Raw genomic sequence first — 21,986 nt, forward strand, 5'->3', positions numbered from 1 at the left:
GAAGTTTAATACTGTTTACAAGTGGAAATAATGACATTTATATTGCTAAGACAGACCCTATGGCTCTGCTCTATGTCTCCACAGAAATCATTCAAGCTAGAGGGGTGCCAACATCAGGACTGATAGTACTGACAGTTCTCTTTAGTAGAGCACTTTACTAGTAGAATAACAGTACCTGTGCAGAAAACTTTTCAGACAAGTACTTGAAGAACAACATGCCCTTTACCTACCCCACTCCCACAGCTGGTATATTTTTATTACTTTAGATGAAGCACCCTGATAGAACCTATTTGGGCTGCTCAGGACAGATGATAAATGAAAATCTATTCAGGCTCATCAGGCTGATGAATCGCATTGATTTATTCTTACAGGCAGTTTAACATAATTTTGTAGGAATATTTCCTGCAGAAGAAAGTTATGTTACGCCCCCTCCATTTAAACATCATTCTCATGAGTGTGAGAGGTTGCAAAGCAGTCAGCACAGTAAAAAGCTCCAAAAGAAAAATCATCCCTAATCCTTAGATTGAGTAAATTACATAAAGATGAGAAACCAAAGCACTTTAAAAACTGTAATTACCCTTCTGTAATGAATCACAAGTTTAATTCAAGCAAGTCACTCCCAATGATAAATGATTTTATTTGCTGCCATGAGCAGCTACAGCCTAGAGAGGGCATCCTCCACAGGTTTTTTTTCACATCTATTGCTGCTTCTAAAGTAGGGGCAAAATTAGGATGCATTGCATACAGAAAAAATTTGAACATTTTCTGCTTTTCATGCTTGAACTGTACTTCTGAAACCAGGTTATTTAGTAGCAATAATCAACAATATATTTTTTTTTCCTCCGTAGTTCTTAATATCTTATGATTACATCTCACTTCTGATTTCCTTCATCGACAAAACATGAACTTGTCATAATTCTGGCACAGTATTTTCAGCAAATCATCCATTAAAGCAGTCATCTCAAGCAGATTTGGAAAACAAACAAAAATCCCTCCAAAAACCACTCTGGCCTCCTAACCCTAAAGAAAGCTCTAAACCACAGAAATTCACACACCATGGGTGAAATTGTATGATCTCCCCAACAAAAGAGCACATTCCCATACCCTGGGAGAGAACAAAAGTGAGGTAATTCACGTGATGTTGGCATTTTTATTAATGAAAATTCATACTCTTGATTCTAGTGTTCAGTATTCAAAATTATCAGTGAGGAAAAAAAATAATACATAACCAATAACAATGTTTGCTCACAAAAAAACATCTACTCAGATCTCTTCATTTCTAACCACTGCATAAGGAATGGTTCCCTGAGGGAACCAACCAGGAGGGTTGGAACTAGATGATATTCAAGGTTCCTTCCAATCCAAACCCTTTGTGTGATGTTATGAATCTCTCAAAATACAGTCCTCAGGTGACTGCTACTGTTATTCTCCTTCACAATACTACTCTTCTAGCTACCCTCTCACATCATCAAAGTGCTTTAGAGTCTCTGAAAGAGACAGAGCATTTTCAAAACTGAAAATAAGTTTCCAATATTTTGGATTTTTTGCTCATTTCCACAATACATCTCATTTGGAAAATCAACTATAAATAAATTTTCTCCATCTACTCACAGAGGAAACTAAGAAACTACTATTTTGGCTATTTATCTATATTATAATTATCTATAGACTCCTGTGTCTTCCTTAAACACATCTGAAATTTAGCTTCTGAACTTGGTCCTTGACCTTTATGAATAAAGAACTGACATTTTCATTCAGGCATAGATATTCTAAATTTCTACTATTAACAATATATCTCGGCAAGTGTGGCCTCCCTTCTGGCTGGTGCATAGAAAAAGTTACAAATGCTTAAGTGTAGACAAGGAGGTATTTCCTAATAAGTTGTTGAAGACAACTTTTTTTGGTGTATGAACAGAGATTACTTCTATAATAAAGAAGTATGAAGAGCACCTTCTGTAATTGCACTCAAGTTACTAATTTAAAAAAAAAATTACATGATATTGTTCAGAGAATCCGTAATGTCATAATTAGATTTTCTGCAACTTAACTTTCACTCTATTATAAATCGTGTTAGATGGGATTTCAATCTTCTTTAAGAAAGTATGCCCTAAACCACAAATGCTTAATTAAACAGCCACCAAACTTCCTTATATATAGTATATATATGACTGCTACAAAACCAGAATTATCCTTATAGCTTATTCCACTCTTTGGAAGATGCACACACTCAAAGAACAGCTTATTATAGGTCATGGCAGATATTAGCTTAGCTACCCTGCAAGGTACATCTGCTGTGTGTCTCTATGTGGTCCTTCACAGACTGTCAACACAAGCAGAACGGCAGGATTTGAAAACCCATTTAAAAACTTGCAAAATTAGGTTAGTGAAGCAAAATGCAGAATTCCATTTGAAAAGAGCTGCATTGCTTTGTCTTATTAAGAGTATCCAAAGCACTGCAGGCACTATTTTAATAAGTCTGTTTATATAAGCAAGACTAATACAAAAATCCTCACAACTGGCTGGGAAAAAAAGCCTTATTTCATAAATAAATCTCCCTGCTTCCTTACATGCTGCGTCTTGATGCTTATGTATCAAGTTCAGAAAGTAACCATGTCCAGAATAACTGGCACTTGCCTACAATCAGCTGTTTGATACTTTTGTTAACATTTTAGTTTCAAACTTCAGCTCCAGTAACAGCACTTCTTATTCATCAAAACCGTGTCCACATAAAATTGATAGAGCATATTGGAGAAGCTTTGATAGAGCATACTGCAGAAACTTTGAGAAAGAACTCTAAGAAATGATGGTTCATAGTTAATTGTTATTTTATGGAGAACCTAATTGATTTTGATTCTTCCTTTTAGTCTTTCAGACAGGGGAAGGGGACTGTCTGCCCATCTGTAAGTCAGAACAGTACTTCTGTCTTGCTGTGTGGGATCAGAACCCAACCTCTTAACTGGTTGCTCTGAACTTTGGGAACAATTAACTTCCCCTGCAGAGGATGGTTTTGGACATCCCTGCAATGAGAAAGTATCATCAGCTTTCTTTAAATTGGTTGTTGTCTTCTTCCCTTTAGTTATAAGGGCTGAGTCACTGTTTGTCCTTTTGCTACTAACAACGCTACTCTTTTTCTTTGTAAAACATTTTTTAAACTGCCCAGGGTTCAGTTGCTTTTTCTGCTGCTCATAAATCAGGATTTTATTCACATGCCCATCATCACTGTCTTCACTAGAAGACTGTCTGTTCTGACACACACTCTTTTTAGAAGAAGCTTTCCAAGTAGTTTCAATACAAGCCTTTTTAATGTGAGAGCCAGTTGCATCTGCTGGCTTTTGAGACACTGGAAGCATTTCACACCCAGGATGCAGTGTTTCTCTTGTTTGCCCATTGAGGGCTAGAGATGTTGAACCACTTACATGATGGTCTTTTAGCATCATTTCAGCCAAGATGTCAGCTTTTCTGTACTGATCTTGACAGATGTGTATGCTGGATTCACTTGCACAGTTTTCTGATAGCACATTTTTACTTTCCTGCACTAGTTTATTTAACTGATATGAAGAAGAGACATAATTTCTATCAGGATTCAACGTTTCTTTTGTTTGTTTAAAACATTTCAAAGACTCCCGTTGCATTGCATCTTCAGACAACGGCGGTGATAGAATGGAAGTCTTCCTAAGTATTCTCTCTCTTAAAGACCACTCCTGAAGTTGTCCTGTAGCATCACTGGAAAATAAATCATCTGCACTATCAGAATGTCGATGAGACTGCACAGCACCAGAATATTCTGAGCTATTTCTTGCTGTTTCATGACCTAGTGGATGCGAATGTTCTATGCATGTAGTTAAGTCAGCTGCTGGATTTCGGTCATCACCTCCCTGGGCTGGTGAAGTGCTGAAGAAGGTTCCTTTCCCATCAACACTGCTCAGTTGTAAACCAGCTGTTACAGAGGAAGAGGATGATACCCCTGAATGTTTGGTACATTGTGAGGGCAACACAACTGAGTCAGCCAAAGCACTCTGTAAGTAGGATGATGCAGGCAGAGGAGCAGCTGCTGATGCTGGCACCCAAACACTTGTTCTGCAGGAAGCTGCAGCTAATGCTGCATCTTTTGATTCATTACTTCTCTGCTGTGTCTGATGTTTTGGGGGAGGTTTTGTATCTGATGTGGAGTGTTGCACAGGAAGAATTCCATACGTAGATTTTAAACTAACTTGGGATAGAAGATTGCTAACTTCATCATAAGCACTTGATATATCCTTTTCTTCTGGTCTGTCTTTCCCTTCTAAAAAAAAAAAAAAACAAAACAAAAGGGCATTTCAAATAGCACATAAATCACAGTTAGGATTTTCTAGTGCTAAAGTATAAAATAGTAAGATTAAAGCACAGTGTCTGCAAGGTATCATGTCCTCATCTTGACAAAACGTGATATCAACCAACAGTAGGAGAAATGTTTTTTGCTTTTGCTTTTTGTATTCTGGCAAGATCCACAAGTTCATAAGAAATAAACTTTTGCACTTACTTTTCTTTTTCTTCTGAAGAACTTCTGACTTTTCCACTTGATAAAGGGCAACAACATCAGGATAAGCAGCCTGAAACAAAGACTCCTCTTCTACTGTGACTACAAATGATTCCACAGGTTCATCTTCCGGATCAATATAGTGCTCTGAAAAATTAATGAATGTACTTTTGACATGTGTATACACACAAGTCAAAGCAGGGAATGAAAAACCAAAGAACAAAAGACTTGAGTACAAAGACACATAAAAATGTCAATAGTACAATATTTGAGATTTACCTACAAGTGAAGTCTTTCTCTTTCTGTCAGTCTCCTGGCACAAATGGGCTCACTGCAGGTAGGAGTCTGGCAGCATAGAAAATGTTCTAGCTAGTAAACAGTCACAGCTTCAGGTACACAGTGAAATAAGGAATGTGATACTCAGTTCAGCTCTCATTAACATGTAGAAAAAGTAGAAAAAGTAGCTGAAGACCAAGTCCCTTGCTTTCTGGGTAGATTTCTTTTTCTCTTTCAAGCATTGCTTTCACCTTCAGGATATGTGAAATTTGATGCGCATGTTTTTATTTTTTTCTATGAACTGTTTTGTCCCATAATGTACATAGAAACCACACCCACCTGGTTTTTCCCACTCGATTTCAAAACAAGGTGATCCATTTTTAACCCGTGTCTTGACAATCCTGTAAGAAGACAGTCTATTAAATGATTTTTAACAGGAAATGAAAAATATCTAACCTATCTAGAAATGTTTCAATATTCTAATTTGAAATGATTCAGAGCACAAAAATCTTTCTGTTATAGTGAAATTACTATATCTTTAAAAAATACACTACTACTCTGTATAAGCTATACAGTAAAATTTGGGGTATAGATTCAAGTACTAAAAATTTTTGGAGTTTTTTTAATGCTCAGAAGAGCATTTACATGTAGCACATAAACATAAGGCAGACTCCTATATCAGTTTTTTATCTTCAGCTGGCCTGCCTCAAAGGCAGGTCCTTCTTGACCAATCTGATCTCCTTCTGCTATAGGAAGGGATGAAGGAAAGGCTGTGGATGTTGTCTGCCTACACTTTAGTAAAACCTTTGATGCCACTTCCCACAGCTTTCTCTTGGGGAAATGGATGCTCGTGGCTGGGATGAGTGCACTGGGTAAAAAACTGGATGGATGGACGGATGGATGGGCCCAGAGTGGCGGTGAATGGAGTTATATCCAGTTGGTGGCTGGTCACTAGTGGGGCTCCCCAGGACTCACTACTGGGGCCAGTCCTGTTTAATATCTTTATTAGTCATCTGAACAAGGGGATTGAGACCACCTTCAGTGAGTTTGCAGATGACACCAAGTTGGGTTTGAGTGTTGATCTGCCGGAGGGCAGGAAGGCTCCGCAGAGGGATCTGGACAGCTTGGATCCATTGTCCAAGGCCAGTTCTATAAGGTTCAACAAAACCAAGTGCTGGGTTCTGTACTTTGGTCAATGGCATCCTGGCTTGGATCAGCAATAGTGTGGCCAGCAGGACCAGGGCAGTGATTGTCCCTCTATGGCACTGGTGAGGCCACACCTTGAGTCCTGTGTCCATTTCTGGGCTCCTCAGTACGAGAAAGACATAGAGGTGCTGGAGCATGTCCAGAGAAGGGCAACAGAGCTGATGAAGGCTCTGGAGCACAAGTCCTTTGAGGAGCAGCTGAGGTAGCTGGGAGTGTTTAGCCTGGAGAAAAGGAGGTTCAGTGAGGACCTTGTCACTCTCTACAACTCTCTGAAAGAAGGTTGTAGGGAGGTGGGGGTCAGTCTCTTCTCCCAAATAACCACTGACAAGACAAGAGGAAACATCCTCAAGTTGTCCCAGGGGAGGTTTAGATTGGATATTAAGAAAAATTTCTTCACAGAAAGGGTGGTCAAGCAATGGAACAGACTGCCCAGGGTAGTGGTTGAGCCACCATCCCTTCAATTTTAAACATTTGTAGGTGTGGCACTGAGGGACACAATTTACTGGTGGACTTTTCAGTGTCAGGTCAATGATTAGACCTGATGATCTTAGAGGCCTTCTCCAACCTAAGCAATTCAATGATTTTAAGATACTAATGCCAGAGAAGGCTGTTGCCATAGACAGTAACTTTCTGAATGACCAGACAGGGTCATTCGTATCTTTTGTGTGAGAGGATGAGGGAAAATAGAACATGAGCTGAGCAGGGACAGTCAGTCACTGAGATTTTTTTAAAACCATTATCTATACCCAAATTTAGTAGGTTCCTAGATGTCAAGAGTAGGATTATGCTGATCCTGCTGAACCATTACTGCATTTTTAAACACTTTGTTAACAAAAGAAATCTTCTAGAGCACACATTATCTGTCTTTTAAACTCTTGAAACACTAGAAGGTGTTATAAAGAATGTCAGTGAGTTCATTCATCAAGGTAAATGCTAGTAATTTATCTTGCCAATCTGTTCAAAAAGCATCCCCCAACCAGTCTCTCCAATCTTTTGAAAGATAACATTGAATAAAACAGCTTCTCTGAAAGTAATAATTTAAGACTATGACACATCAACCCAGCAGAGATATTATCACACTGCTACTGACTGTCCTCCTGTCCCCCAAAATTAATGTCTAAAAATCTTGACCAGCATCAAGGAACACAGAAAAAATACTAACCTTCTTGCAATACAAGAATTAGGGGGTCAGGAGGAATTTCGGTTTCATTTGGGAAATGAAACCATCAGATAAAGTTAAAATAAATCAAAATTCTCTTTACACAGTGAAGTTGAAACTTGCCAACAGACACTGTAGATTCTAGAAGTTTACTTAAGTTTAAGAAAAGATTAGATCATTAAAAAAATAAATTACACCAAGGGCTGATAGAATAAGAAGATCCTAATTCTGGCTCAGAAAATCCCTGAGTAACAGAAGCCTGGATGGTGGGAAAATATTCTGTGGGGAAATAATTACATGCTAATCTTGCTTTTTTCCCCTGCATGTCAATTTTTAGTAACAGGATACTTGGCCATTTTTGTATTCCTAAATGCAGGGGTCCTGAGTGAAAAGTAGTTTTGTATATATACATAGTACAACAGTTGGCAGGTCTTATAACAAATCAGAGACCACAAATGAACCTGCAGATGCTCATTTCTAAACCTGGGCTCTTATTATGAACCACAGAACTCAATTAAACTCCTGCTTAGAACCTAAGCAGAGGATCTAACCTGTAATGGTAAAACTCATGTGCAGATCCAAGGAAACAGAACAGAAGTAAGCACAGGAAAACACAGGCACTGCCATTTAGAATGAAAGGCAACTGCTCTGGGGATTATTTTCTGCAGCAGTAGTATAACAATTGGTGCACCTATCTAAATTTATACCTCTATTAAAAATGAGCACAGAGCTTGAAACAAAGCTGGAAGAAAACCATATTTCCATAAAAAACACAGATTTTTTTCTTTTTTTATCTGGGAGCAGAAGTCAACATATTAAGTTCAAGAAATCAAACTACATTACCTTATTGCCTGCAGTTGTTTCGAGTCAGTGTATCCAGCTTTTCTCTGGATCATATCATAACGTGTCAACAGTGCTAACAGTTTCTTACAAGCATAATGTTTGGCCCATTCCATCTTCTCTGAAGCAAATATCTGTTAGTATAAAAAAAAAACCCTCAAACTTTGAAACTTTTTTTATTCTGTTAGATACCATGCTTAGCCAGTTATGTAGTAGGGACACAGGACTGAAAACTTAAGATATCTAGAGTGCTTTTATACATTAGTGGAATTCCCAATGATACCTCACTGACAACAGTTATCCCTAACAGTGGCAGATTCTTCAGATATCAATGGCAAGCCAAGGAAACACAGTTGTGTAGTGGCAGCAGCAGGAATGAGACAGTTGTTAAACACCTTGTCAGATTAAGGTCAGCTTTACAACTTTAGGCTTTCAAACAGTGAGGTATATTAAGATGTTATACCAAGATTCTTTCTTATTTCCAGTAAGGTTACCAATGAGGATGACAATTATCACAAATACCTTCCTTAGTAATAAACAAAAAACTACAAAGCTGAATATCCAGTATTTTGTTATATACCTGAAAGGACAACAAATTTGGCCTTCGATATTTCTTTATGTTGATCAATTTATTCTTGTTTACTAGAAATTCTTGGATAACCTTGAGATAAAACAAAAAAGAGACAGTTTAAGAGAGGGCCGAATATTTAAATTCCAATTAATTGATTAAAAAAAGAATATTTAAATTATGTTTGTTACCTCAGAGAATGGAAAGCCTTCACAACTCTTAGCTTTTCTGCAGGTAAAACAAATGTGTTAAGAACTGAAGAGAAATGGGAAAGATGCAGAATCTAAATGATCACCCTGCACATGAACACAGAGAAAAGCAGTTCAATTTTCAAGATATTCCTACTTTCTGATATTGTCCTCCACGGCATTTGCTTGTTTCACTTGCTCTAACTGATGCCATTCACAAGGGCAGTGTTTGGAGTCACTGGGTTTGCAGTATCTTTTGCTTTCACAGAATTTACATCCACTGTGCTCGTGCTCCTTGTATGATCCTATAGCAGCAGAAACACAAAGTGAGGAGAAAAAGCATTTCCAAAATTTCAAAATATATAAAGCCAATATTACAAATACAAAGCTGAGAACACATATGAATCTGATGTCAACAGCAGCTGTAAGCAGATTGAGTGCACCAGCTGCATTTCTGTGTACAGTAAAAACTGACAAATACACGCAAGATGCCATTTTTTGAAGACTTTTTCCCTCAACTGTTTCAGACCTTATGTTGAAAACTATTACCTAAGTAATAGTTTACCTTACCTAAAACTATTATAGAAGAAGTGTGTGATAACCTGGCAAACATATATTAGTTATATATTTGAAAGAAGTTTTCTTTCACCAAATGCTGGGTTTGAAGGAGTTCACTGATCAAAAGTGCTTCCAAAACAAGGTTCCTTAGGATTAATTGCTTTTTATGAAAACCCTGCAGCAAAACCCATCAATGCTAATGGGATTCGGTCCCCTTGATGCAGGACCAATTCAGGCAACTAAAGAAATAGTTGCTGGGCAGTACAGCATACTTTCTTTAATGAAAATGTTAAAAAGACAAATATCTGGGATCCTACAACAGCATTGTGATAATATTCCATCTGCCATCAACTAGTTTCAAATTTGAAGAAAAGCAGTTCCAAGCCTTAAAAGTGTTTACACAAAGGTAAATATATACAATATTGAAAATGTGAAGATAGTCCAGAAGCTGAAAAGCAATTTTTAATGCTAGTAATTAAAAAAAAAGCAACCATAACTCAATCAACCAAACAAACAAAAAGTCACCCCAGAATAAAAAAATAAACAATTGGGTTAAAAATAAAATTCAGTCCTTTTCATACTGACCTGGATGGTGGCACTCTGAACAGTGAATTACCCTTTTAACAACCAAAAGTGGATTATCATCATACTGGAATTGTTCTTTCCACTGATCAAACCTAAAAGGATAAAGAAATGTTTTTAACTTCCACATTAAAACACTGAAAAATACTCTTTATGCTTCTCTGGCATCTATCCAAGAAACACAGTTTTCCAATCTACAGGGGTAGAACAGGGTTCTTTTATAGTATGTCATATAATTGTTGGATTTCTAGTATTGACACACACATTATGATAACAAACATAGAAAGCACTCGGTATCTCAAATCCTCGGATCCACTACCCATTAAAAATCAGCAAAAGTCTCTCATCAGTCCCTATGACTTTCTTTCCAATTTACCAACATACACCTGCTATCTCAAACCTATGAGCCAGCTAATGTTTAAAACTATTAAGAAGCTTTCCTAGCACAGCACCCAATTCCTTTCACAAACACAAGGTAAGGAACGTGGTAATATCCTCCCTAAACTGAAGTACTACAAATGTTGTCTCAGAGCTGAAGTACATACTATTCAGTCTTTGAATAAAATCAAAGTACTTATGTAAATTTCCATTTTACCTTTGCAGTAAATTTTGCCCTCGCAGAGTCTCAATTAACTTTAAAGCTTGTTCCTTCCCAACTCCTGGAACGCCCTATAGAGAAATATGAAACATTACATAATTTTGACCAAAATATTCATATTTTCACAAAAAACACCTTCATATCATTATGTAGACAAATTACAAAAGTGATCTCAGATGTTGAGAACAAACTGAGAAAAATATTTTTGACCAAGTTCTAAGGGCAGAGAAGGTGACAGGTTACAGTTGTACTGCCACTGTAACACACAAGCTGCATAAAATGTTCTAATGCTCAATAGCACCTCAGGTAAAACAAGGCAGAGAAAGAAGGAGAAAGCAATAGTAAACTAAAAGAAATTAGATTCAGAATAGATAACGAGGAAGAAGTTACAATGACAGTGGTGAAACACTGGCACACATTGCCCAGAAGTGGTGGATGCCCCATTCTGGAAACATTCAAGGTCAAGTTGGACAGGGCTCTGAGTGACTTGGTCTAGTTGAAGATGTCCCTCTCACTGCAGAAGGGTTGGACTAAGTGAACTTCAGAGGTCCCTTCCAACCCAAACTATGGTATCATTCCATGATTTAAAACACACATATTGCTTTATAGTTCCTCTTTCCATCATTCCCCTATTTTGCCAAGAATCAGTACAGCTGAATATAAAGATTGTATTGAGTGTGTTTTCTACAACATCATTACAAATAAATCTATGCTTCTTTTTATTCAGCTGTAATGGTGGAACTGGATACACTCAACCATATAAAATAAATCTACATTCCAAACCAAGTTCTCATTAGACTACAGCCAGACATTCAGGTAAGAGTCAGATATTCAGCTTCTGCAAGAAAAGCATTATCTTCATACATTTTCAACAAAGTAAGTGCAATTATAGAGTGGTATTCTCATTTACTTGTTCTGCCAATTCCCATTCCCAATGTACTCCTGTAATTCAGCTTTCCTCACAAGTTTCTGTCTTCATCTACTTCACTGGGCTGCAAAAACTCAAAGGAACTATCTGACACTTTGGGACTATGTAAGAACAGGGCATTCCAGGAGCTGCTCCATTGCAATAACCACTGATTATCCACTTTTTCTCTCCCTCTGTCTTTATACAGTAGTAACAACAAACTATTTAAAGATTCCTATAACAGAAACAAGATTTAAAAAAAACACACCCAGCCAAAAGTCATGAGAGTTTTGTGTTCTTTCAGCAGTATCAGTTGTTTAAAAGAACAGCTTTATCAAACCGGAACACAGTGATTTGAGAAAAATTAGATATCCAATGTAAGCCTGAAGGGGAGCAACCATTGCCTGAAGTCACTAAATGACAAACTGTATGAAAATCAGGTTTCATCCCACTGCCTTTCCCTTTCAAACAGCCATTACAACAGCTTCTGTTCAAAGTCTCAAAAAAGATTTCAAGAGCTTACAGGAAAAAAAAAAGAAAAAAAGAAAGAAACAAATGAAGTAGTACTGAGTGACATTCCTCTTGATTAATTAGGTAAACTTTCAAATAGATCACTTCTACTTCTTCATAAATTATATATTTACAAACAATGGAATAGGGATACATCTGAACTGCATCCAGAACTGCCTTTACTAATAAATACAGCTCCAAACTATCACTACTGAGTCTTCCAAACAGCACAGACAAAGCTGTTTTTCTCATTTTTCCACAGCTACTCTGCCAGGGATTTACTTGTATAAGGGATCCTCACAAACAATGGAGTTCTCACACCTTGGCTCAATGTAATCAACATCTAAACTTTTGCCTTCATCTCCACCATAGAAAAGATTTGGAATAATACAAAACCATTTTAGAAAGATTGGTGTTCATGAACTATTTTGATTAACCTTTAAAAAAAAAAATTTACAGTGACTTACTAAGGATCTTCTTCAACTAGATCTCATTAATTGTGCATTGCATAAAGCTTTGTCAGCATGCATGTCTCCCTTGATACAGTTTAGTTTTTCAAGACACTATAAGCACCTAATAAAAAATAATTATATTGCTTACTTTTGGAAGATAATCACAACCCAGCAGAACAGCTAGACCAATCAAAGACTCTCTGTCACAACCAAGTTTCTCCTTAATAGAGGACATTGTGTAACAGTCGAGATGTGGATCCTGCAAGAGGAATTTATTGCATATTATTTCTGGTACATGACAGAAAGAACTGCACTGAGTCACATTTAGTTGTCATTCCCACTCCTATTCACTCACATCTGCAGGAAATGGGTCTATCCCATAAGAGAGGTCTAACAGCAAAAAATAAACTGCAATTAAAATTCATAATGTAATGCATGGATACCACATGAATTAAAAATTCTGGAACTTGAAGATCTAAGTATGGGCATCAACTGTTGAAAGAAAGTAAAATAAGCCAAGAGGTCCAGCACACAGCTGAATAACCATGTTATGCGATGGTTGAGCAACTGGCTCACAGGTCAGGCACAAAGAGTTACATTAGACTGGTGACCTGTCACTAGTGGGGTTCCCGAGGGCTCCATCCTTGGCCCAGTTCTCTTCAACTTCTTCATTAACCACTTGGACTCAGGACTTGAAGGAATACTAAGTCAGTTTGCTGATGACACTAAATTGAGAGGAGCTGTTGACACTCTTACGGACAGAGAGGCCCCGCAGAGAAACCTCGACAAATTAGGAAGATGTACAATCACCAACCACATGAAGTTCAACAAGGGCAAGTGCCAGATTCTGCACCTGGGACAGGGCAACCCTGGTTGTGTGTATAGACTGGGAAACAAGAGGCTGGAGAGCAGCACTGAGGAAAGGACCTGGGGGTCCTGGTCAATGGCAAGTTGGATATGAGTCAGCAGTGCCCTGGCAGCCAGGAGGGCCAATTGTGTCCTGGGGGACATCAGGCAAAGCATCACGAGCCAGTCAAGGGAGGGGAGTGTCCCGCTCTGCTCTGCACTGGGGTGGCCTCAGCTTGAATATTGTGGCAGTTTTGCACACCACAATGTAAGAAAGACATTAAGGTGTTAGAGAGTGTCCAAAGGATGGCAACAAGGACAGTGAAGGCTCTGGAGGGGAAGCCATATGAGAAGCAGCTGAGGTCACTTGGTCTGTTCAGCCTGGAGAAGAGGGGACTGAGGGGAGACCTTACTGCAGTTACAACTTCCTTCCGAGGGGAAGCAAAGGGGCAGGTACTGATCTCTTCTCTGTAGTGACCAGTGACAGGACCTGAGGGAATGGCCTGAAATTGTGTCAGGGGAGGTTTAGGTTGGATATTAGGAAGTTTTTTTCACCCAGAGTGTGGTTTGGTTGGAGCTTTGAAACAGCCTCCCCAGGGAAGTGGTCACAGCACCCTAAGCCTGTCTGAGTTCAGGAAGCATTAGTACAATGCTCTCAGGCACATGGTGTGACTCTTGAGGTGTCCTGCACAGGACCAGGAGTTGGACTCAATGATCCTGATGGGTCCCTTCCAATTCAGTATATTCTATTATTCTGATTCAAGGTGTTTTTACTGTTTACTGCCTGTAGAAAAAGTGTGGCAAAACTAACATTATCGAGTACTAGTGACTGTGCAAGTCATCTCAGGAAGTGCAGTTTTTAAAATTCATGTAAACATTTTAATCTGCTACTTGATTAAAAAAAGGAAAAAAATAATAAAAATGTTACCTAGCATATTAGATATGAACTAAAGAAACACCTGAAGCTTTGAAGGGTAAAGGGACTCAAATACAACATGAAAACAAGATTAACATGAATCAAAACATAGGACACACCTCTTCCTCAAAAACGACCAAAAAAAAAATTCTTACACAAGCCAACAACTGAAAGTAATCCATTTTGCTGGAACAGATGGCCTGACAGACAAACACTCACATAAATTACTTTTTTATGCTGACATATATGTAGACAAAGTACACCGGAGAGGTTGAGCTTGCTTTCATTGTTGGTGATAAATGACAAGGAAGTTGAATGAAAGAAAAGAACCAGGTCAGGGAAGATACTAAAGCATGGTATCATCAAAGCAAAAAACCTTCCATCAACTTTAATTATTTTTTTAAGAAGTTAATTGTCTGTAGTGCATTTCTTCTGTTCTATTGATTTTCTCACATTACTGATGCATTTTCTTAACAAGTCCTTCCGACGAACGTTATAAATTACAGAAATTTGGGGTTTTGTTTCACCATTTCTGGGAAATTGTATTCTTAATAAATGAACACTTTAGTTCAAGGTCATAAATTATTTGTTTTTTTGTCACAACAATCGGTTATGACACAGATGCACAATCTCTACCCTACTCATGTTCAGTTGGGACTAACAGTATTAATTGCAAGATGGAAGTGTGTGAATACTTATTAGACGCAAGAGGCTGAGTGCTCCCACATGGTCTAAAGCTAAATTTGTAGGAAGCAGTTACTTCACTTAATAACTTCGCTGTAGAAGAGGAAAGGGGAAAAAAATGTTTGCTACTTAGCTCTTCACAGGGCAGTACAAACACAGACAATATTACCCTAAGTGTTTCAGTAGTTTTGCTCTCACATTCAATACACAAATTGCCAGTGAATCAAACAAAATTCTCCTGTCGTAAATGTACTATTTTAAACAAACCCAACTACTAGAGAGCAAGTGCAATAATATCTAAGTAATTTTTTCAAGTCCCTTCTCTATTTACATTTCTGTAAAGAGTCTAGAGAGGGTGGGAACAGGATGAGGTAATTACCTTAGCATTCATAGCAAAGTTCCTATAAACCGTTTGAGCTCCATATAAGAAGGCATCTCCGTCATTGGTAATGCAGCCATCAACATGTCCTCTTGCATTTAGGTAGGCACACATTGCCTCTGCTTCCCCAGCTGCTTGAACCCAAGGGACACCTAAACACTCCAGCAGTTCAAGACACTAAAAGAAGGAACCCAAAAGGAAGGAGAGATTGAATGATGAATTATTAAATTCACTTATTAGCATGCATTTTCTCACAAGTGCATATAAAAGCTTCTACTGTTGCACTGCCTATACAACGCTATATCAATAAAAGTTCTACTTCAGCAAAAACAGTTTACTATAATTAACAGTGAAAATAAACATCCAACAGAGAGCTAAGTATTAATTCCAGGACTTGAACACAGCAGGATTAATGGTCACTACTTCACAAAAATCTTTACACTTTAAATAAATATTTAGGATGCTTTCAAAAGAAGAGTAACAAAGGAATACTTATCTTTGTGAAGCAATTCTGTTAACTCAAGCAGTAATACTGAACTAGACCAGGCATCTTCCAACAGGTGCCAGACTTCCCGAGAATAACAAGCATGAAAGGACAATGCTGTCAGCCTTGTAAGACTGCACCACGGTATAAGACACACTGATATATATTCATATATACTTCTTACAAATTTCCGAGAAAATAATTCTTTTTAGAATTTAAGAATAAAACATGAATTGATATGTGCAATCTACTGAAGCCAGGAGTGTCTACAAATTCTAGTTCGTAAAATTTTGAACAGATAAAAATTGTTAACAGGGGAGATAAAAAGAATATCGATATTAACACTATAAAAGAAAAATAAAGTTAAATTTCCATAATAAATGTTCAATTACGGTTGTTGCTCACTACTAGCATAACATGCATGGGAACATATCAAATGAGAAAATTTTTCTGACACTGTCCCTCTTCTGCAACAATGAACACTTGCTGTAGGGCTCAACTTCAAAGGTGCATGTCCCCTCAAATCTCAAAATACTGTTTAAATTTGTTGTGTATAAAGCTGTGAGACTGAAATGTTAAGGGTTGATGACTCAAACAATCTGCTGCAAAAGCAGCCGGTGCTTTGCTGAAGCCAGGTTTGCACGCCCCAACCGAAGGGGAGGAGGAGAGTTTTTGGGTGGTTCTTGGGAGTTTTTGGTGGCAGAAACCTCTGACTTGCATAAGACAGAGGGGGTGTGCACCCACCACCAGAGGATGACCACCTGGAGCACCCTCAGACTCATTTCTGGGGCCTTAAACCTGAGGACTGTGCACGATCCACAGTGTTGCAACAGATAGTGTAAAACTTCTACTGCCCTGGGGGAGGTATCTGGGTGTTCCCACCTGAACCTTAATGTATATTAACCCACTGAACATTTTGTTGTGTGGGCTTCCCTCACCCCAACAGATCAGGACTGTGACCATCACTTCAAACAATGCACGTCTAAATCGCAACAGTCAAGTCTCGTCTCTGGATCCACAGATGATGACATCTTTCCTCTCCACTGTCTACTCTTATCCCTTCTTTCTTTTTCTTTTCCTTATATATTTTGTTATTTTTATACTTTTATATTGTTATATTTCTATAGATAATAACCAGAACAGCTACGCACCTCCTTTCCATTGCAACCAAACTGTTCCAAAATAAACCTGCCATATATATATATGCACACACATATATACACACACATGCACACCCCCGTCATTCAGTGTCTTTTCTTTCTAATCTGCCCCAAGGGATCATTAACAAGAACCTCAGTTACCTCACACCTTCAGGTGTAGGTGGTAACAAATGGTATTAATTATTTTAAGTTCCTGTATTTAATTTGGTTAAGATTTCTTTCTATCATATTAAAAATACTGAAACACAGCCCTCAATCCCTCACCTCTTTTAACATGGTTTTAAATAAAGATCTCCCTGTTCTGGTAGCTCCAACTTTTTTTGAAGGTCCATAGCGCATCTCATTCCTCTTAGTCATGGTGTCTGCTTTCAACTTGGGGGCCTCTCCTTCCATGACAAACACTAGTTTAATTCCCATTGATGTGAGGAAAGAGAACCGAAAAAATAGGTTTCTGCAATAAAGCAAAGCTGTATTATTAGTAAAGCCTGATTTATTCAAACATTTTCCTTATATCCCTTAGCCTACCTCAGGAACAATCTTCCACTTCTTATGATTCTGTAGCCCCCAAGATAAACAAACCTTTTACCTACATCCCTGTCTTTGGTTGAAGTTGTTATACCATGAAATTGTAAACAGCCTGACAAAATGCCCAAGAAAATACTATGTAAGGTCAAGAAAAATCTTTCTTGGGTGTAAAGATGTAAGCAAACTTAAAAGGCTTAATAAAAAAACCATTCAATATTCAAAGTCTGCTTCCAAACACATATCTACATTGATTCTTTTATATCAAATATTAATCCCAAATCTATCAGTACGGGTACATCAGATTCTGAAGTGACTGAATGCTGTAGTATTAGACAGACTTACAGATAGCATTCCCATGCCAATTTATTTCATATGCAAACCAGCATCACTGAGGGATGGAATTTTGCAAGGCATTAGTAGACCAAATATTTATTACAAGAGTAAAATTAAGAGCAATAATATCAAACAGCATATGCTTTTTCCAGTATCTCCAGGATCAATCTTTCAAAAGAAGTAGTTTAAACATTTGCCTCTTTGACTGACATGGAGAGACCATTACTCTAGATTTAATTTTGTACAGGTGTTATGTGCAAAAAGGGTAAGCTTTGGTCATGCTTCAAGCTTTATAGTTAATTATCCATTTGGGGTCATAAGCACGTAATACATTAAGAAATTATTCTCAGAAGATGCCAATATTTCATATCATGTCCAATTCAATAGAAGTCACAAGAGCATGTAACACCATGCAGTAAGTCAGTATTCTTGAGATAACCAATGTCACTGATCAAAAATTGTATATATTTTCATTTTTGTCAGCACTGTTTGCAGAAAACAGTGCTTTGAAGTTATAGCTGCTTAGACATGCTCATAACTCGGGTGAGTCATTTAAATTTAAAATACATATATTCGTCATGGTTGTTCAAATGCCTGAAGAATGACTTAAACATATTTATTTCACCATGAGGTCGAACTAGAATTCACTTCAAAGCCTTTACATATGTAACATAAGCAATAACTGAATCAATACACTGATCATATGGATTTCATAGGTAATCTTAAAATTTTTTGAATAAGTAACATACCTAAATTATACAGTTCCAAGAATTTTGGTTGCAATAATTTATATGGATACCATACCTGAGATGTGGCTTGGTAACTACTCCAATCATCTTTTTAACTGTCTGTGCTTCACAAACCCACAAACTTAAATCAACAGCAAGTGTTTTTCCTTTGAGACTGCTCAGGTTGACAGGTTGTCTCACAGGCTCAAGGATTTGCCACAGATTAGTCACTCCCATTGTTCTAGCTTCTTTGTTGTCAGAAGGAAGGTTTTACCTGTGAAGACCAAAAAAAGTAAAATACTTTCAGAACATAACATGAAATGTGTGTAACATAATGTGAACGTGAGGTTTGAAAAAGAAATATATTTGTCATAATCAGTTCTACTTTTATGAGCCAAGAACACTTGCAATCAAGCTTTCTAAGTGTGTAGTGACTCCAGTTCACAGATGGTTTATAACTAAATACCTTCTTTGGACTGAACATCTGCATTACTAATAAGTTGAATACAAATAAAAACAAACTCAGCTGAGGAAAAAAAACCAATAAAAATTATTCATTTCCAAGTCTAATGTGTCCCTTACACATAAGCACAATCCAAGCTTTATTAAAAAAAAAAAAAGAAAAAACATAGGATTCCTGATTTAAAGTAGGATCCACATTAAATTTTTTCCATTCAAACAGAGGTAGCTTAAAGCTACTTGAAGAATATTTTCAATCACAACAGAACTGACACTTTCCTTAGCATTCCAAGATGATGTTAGAAGGGTCAACACCCACAGATTCTGGCTTGGGAAATTCAAGTTAGAATTCAGGAAAAAATGACAGAGGGTATTGCAGCAGTGCTTGCTCAGAGGCTGCAGAATCTCCATTCTTGGAGATTCTTAACATCCAGCTGGCATACTGTCCTACTGCTTTAACCAATACTGGTGGAATCAGCAGTGATTGTCATCAAAATTCGGGAATAAAACTCCTTAACATCAATGCAGTATTAAGAAGCAGGCATCACTCTGTTATGGCACCAGATGCACAGGGGATAATTGCACACCTGGCTCAAGACGGTACAGATATTTATTAGCAAGGAATATATACATTCATCAGAAAAACGTTACATGTTTCCAAACAATTTGCTACTTTAGGTGGCCAAAGAGTCCCTAAACTGGATTGGGATGACCTGGCTTGTTACAAAGTTCTCAGGGCTCCACCAACCACCACCTCTTCTCAGTTTGAAGCACACTGAGCTCCCCAGGTCCCTTCCAACAAATGTTTTGACATTTTTAACACCCTGACTGCAGACGCACATCAGTGTGTTTGTATTGTGTTCATTTTGGTATTGTGTGACTGCATTATCTATAATGCACGCCAGTTGAAAACATACAACCATTAGGTGGTATATCTCTTTGTCTCTTATTTAACTAGCACTACTCTCCATGCTACCCCATCACTGGATTTTCCTTTTTCACTATTCTTCTGGTTTCCACCCTTTGCCAGTTCTAACCAAGGCCTCTAGCACATACTCTGCTTTTCCCCCCTAACAATGCCAATCTATTCCTGCACTGTCTTATTGCACAAGGTTTGTCTCATGCTTATTTGTTTTCCATCTTCCTCCTCAATATTATAAGATAAAAATAAAATCTGACATGTTTTGTATTTCTTTCTTTTTGATTTTGACATTACTGTATACACAGAAAAATGAAAATGCTCTTTGAATAAATCATGACTAAGTGACCTACCAGTGCTTGGAGATCTGCTTAAGACACGTGAGGAACTGAACCATGTTCAATTCAGCAGTCTCTCACCTTTAACATCATCACAGTCTGTCAGAGCAGCAAGCCTGTCTTTGGAGGGTGCATTCTGTTATACTCTAAATCTGTTTTAAAGCAAGGCAGCTAATCAATTCCTTGGTTGCTTTTAAATCAAGTTCTCACATAAAGATTTACTTTCAACAGAAATCACATCTCTAATCCATCTGTTTAACTACTACAATCATTCAACCTGATTTTAGTTGTATGGATACAGAGCATAATGTGTTGCTTTTGTTGTTATACCTCAAGCACATAAAATAAGCTAAAAGCACAAATTAAGCATGCAAATACTTGGTATAATTTCTTGAAGTCCAGGATGATCACTTTCCCTGATGCACAGGGGAGATATCCAAACCTTCCCAAAAGACAAGTGTGATATTCAGCTTCAGTGAGAGAACACCTAGCAAAGAAGGGAGATACCGTTCTGATATTGTCATTTGGTTTCTGCCAGTTTGCATCAATACAATTTCTTAAAAAATAACGGTGTTAGTGAATTGCTAAATACTGTTGTGGAATATCATATGGTACTTCATTGATGGGAAAGACAAATACACTGCAAACACTTTATTATTTGTAATCTTATGGAACGTAAAGAAAAAAAAGTATAAAAAATGGAAACAAACAAACAAAAAAACCTCAAAGGCCCACTTTTTCATTACAATAAAGTATAGTTATTTGAGGACTAAAGTTTTCCATATCCACACTCAATATATATCTAAGGATGAGTTATGAAAGCCTGCAAGACCTACCAGTCTTTGCTTTTTTCAGTGTATTTTGTAAACAGTTAATCTGGATCCTTTATACAAATAGCTCAACTACTTCTAATACAAATTATCTGTCTACTCAGATTTTATTTAAGAGCTTCACTTACCACAAGCCCCCAACCTGCTCAGAGAGATGGCAACTCCCAAAGGAGGGAGAAAGAATTTGATTTATTTTCATATACTTAGAAATCACTGAAAATCATTAACAGTAAATATAAACAAATAAACAAAAAAAAACCCAAACCAAAAATAAGTTTTAATTTCTCATTAGGCCAGAATTTGTTAAAACTACACAGATTTTATGTTTTTTTAACAATGTTTTAAGACTGCATTCTGCTCTACAAAATTTTTTACACAACCAGAAAAGCCAACTACTTAAAAATAACTACAGAAAGCATTTAACGCTGAAATTCATACAGAGATACTCTCACACATTATCAAAGGTTAGTAGAAAAGACAGCCAAGAGTATGATTTATGACACGGGGGAGGAGGAAAAAGGGAGGAGGGGGAGGAAAAACATGACGGAGGAAACAAAAAAGCCCACAACAGGTTTTTAAAAACTCCCCTCTCTCTGCGCCATCCCAGCACAACTCTGCCAATAAACCTGCGCACCTGAAGCACAGAAGCATTTACAGATTCCTCCTCAAACTCCTACGGATTTCTCTCTCCTGACGCAGACGAAACTCAATAGACGCCCGAGACGAAGAATACCCAGACGCGCGGGCTCTCCGCCCAAGGAGTTTGAAACTCCCGCCTCGCTGCGCCAGCGACGCCCGCGCACCGGGCCCACAGGAACAGGCGTGCCCGAGCACCGCGCGAGGTGTCCCGCCTCGGCTCAGCCTTCGCGAACACCGGCAGGAACTCACGTCCCAGTGGGAGCCCGACAGGCTCGGCTTTGTCCCGCTCGGAATGTGCGAGCAGAGCCCCCACGGCGGCTCCGCCCCGCCCCCCCGAAAATGGCGGGCGGGCTCACGGAAACGGCCCCCCCGGGCCCGCAGCGCGC

The 21,986-nt window shown here is 38.0% G+C and overlaps 1 protein-coding gene across 7 annotated transcripts; it reads right to left on the minus strand.

The window, feature by feature from the left end:
• Nucleotides 1-370: 370 nt before the first annotated feature.
• On the minus strand, nucleotides 371-21,962 carry GEN1 (GEN1, Holliday junction 5' flap endonuclease). 7 transcript variants are annotated; one of them, XM_017824843.1, is made up of 16 exons: nucleotides 21,596-21,962; nucleotides 20,510-20,618; nucleotides 20,213-20,283; nucleotides 18,492-18,689; nucleotides 17,094-17,280; nucleotides 15,186-15,362; nucleotides 12,509-12,619; nucleotides 10,489-10,562; nucleotides 9,897-9,988; nucleotides 8,911-9,058; nucleotides 8,757-8,793; nucleotides 8,578-8,658; nucleotides 8,001-8,131; nucleotides 5,132-5,193; nucleotides 4,520-4,663; nucleotides 371-4,282 (listed from the first exon to the last, which is right to left on the minus strand). In XM_017824843.1, the coding sequence occupies exons 4-16, from the start codon at nucleotides 18,650-18,652 to the stop codon at nucleotides 2,838-2,840; spliced, it is 2,850 nt and encodes a 949-aa protein (XP_017680332.1). In that variant the 5' UTR covers nucleotides 18,653-18,689; nucleotides 20,213-20,283; nucleotides 20,510-20,618; nucleotides 21,596-21,962; the 3' UTR covers nucleotides 371-2,837. The 7 variants fall into 7 exon arrangements, 6 of the variants coding, with proteins under 6 accessions (XP_017680332.1, XP_017680333.1, XP_017680331.1 ...); XM_017824844.1 differs by lacking the exon at nucleotides 20,510-20,618; XM_017824842.1 differs by lacking the exon at nucleotides 20,213-20,283.
• Between the last annotated feature and the right edge of the window lie 24 nt (nucleotides 21,963-21,986).

Source organism: Lepidothrix coronata, unplaced genomic scaffold (genome assembly GCF_001604755.1).
Source record: "Lepidothrix coronata isolate B3197 unplaced genomic scaffold, Lepidothrix_coronata-1.0 Scaffold113, whole genome shotgun sequence".
NCBI classification, from domain to species: Eukaryota; Metazoa; Chordata; class Aves; order Passeriformes; family Pipridae; genus Lepidothrix; species Lepidothrix coronata.

Bases quoted from the DNA above. Each gene is read 5' to 3' on its own strand.
- GEN1 (XM_017824841.1), bottom strand. From the start codon at position 18,652: ATGGGAGTGACTAATCTGTGGCAAATCCTTGAGCCTGTGAGACAACCT. The intron at 8,659-8,756 runs GTAACAAACATA...TTTTATCTCAAG, and splicing joins AAGGCTTTCCATTCTCTGAG to GTTATCCAAGAATTTCTAGT. The intron at 5,194-8,000 runs GTAATGTAGTTT...GTCTTCTTACAG, and splicing joins AAACAACTGCAGGCAATAAG to GATTGTCAAGACACGGGTTA.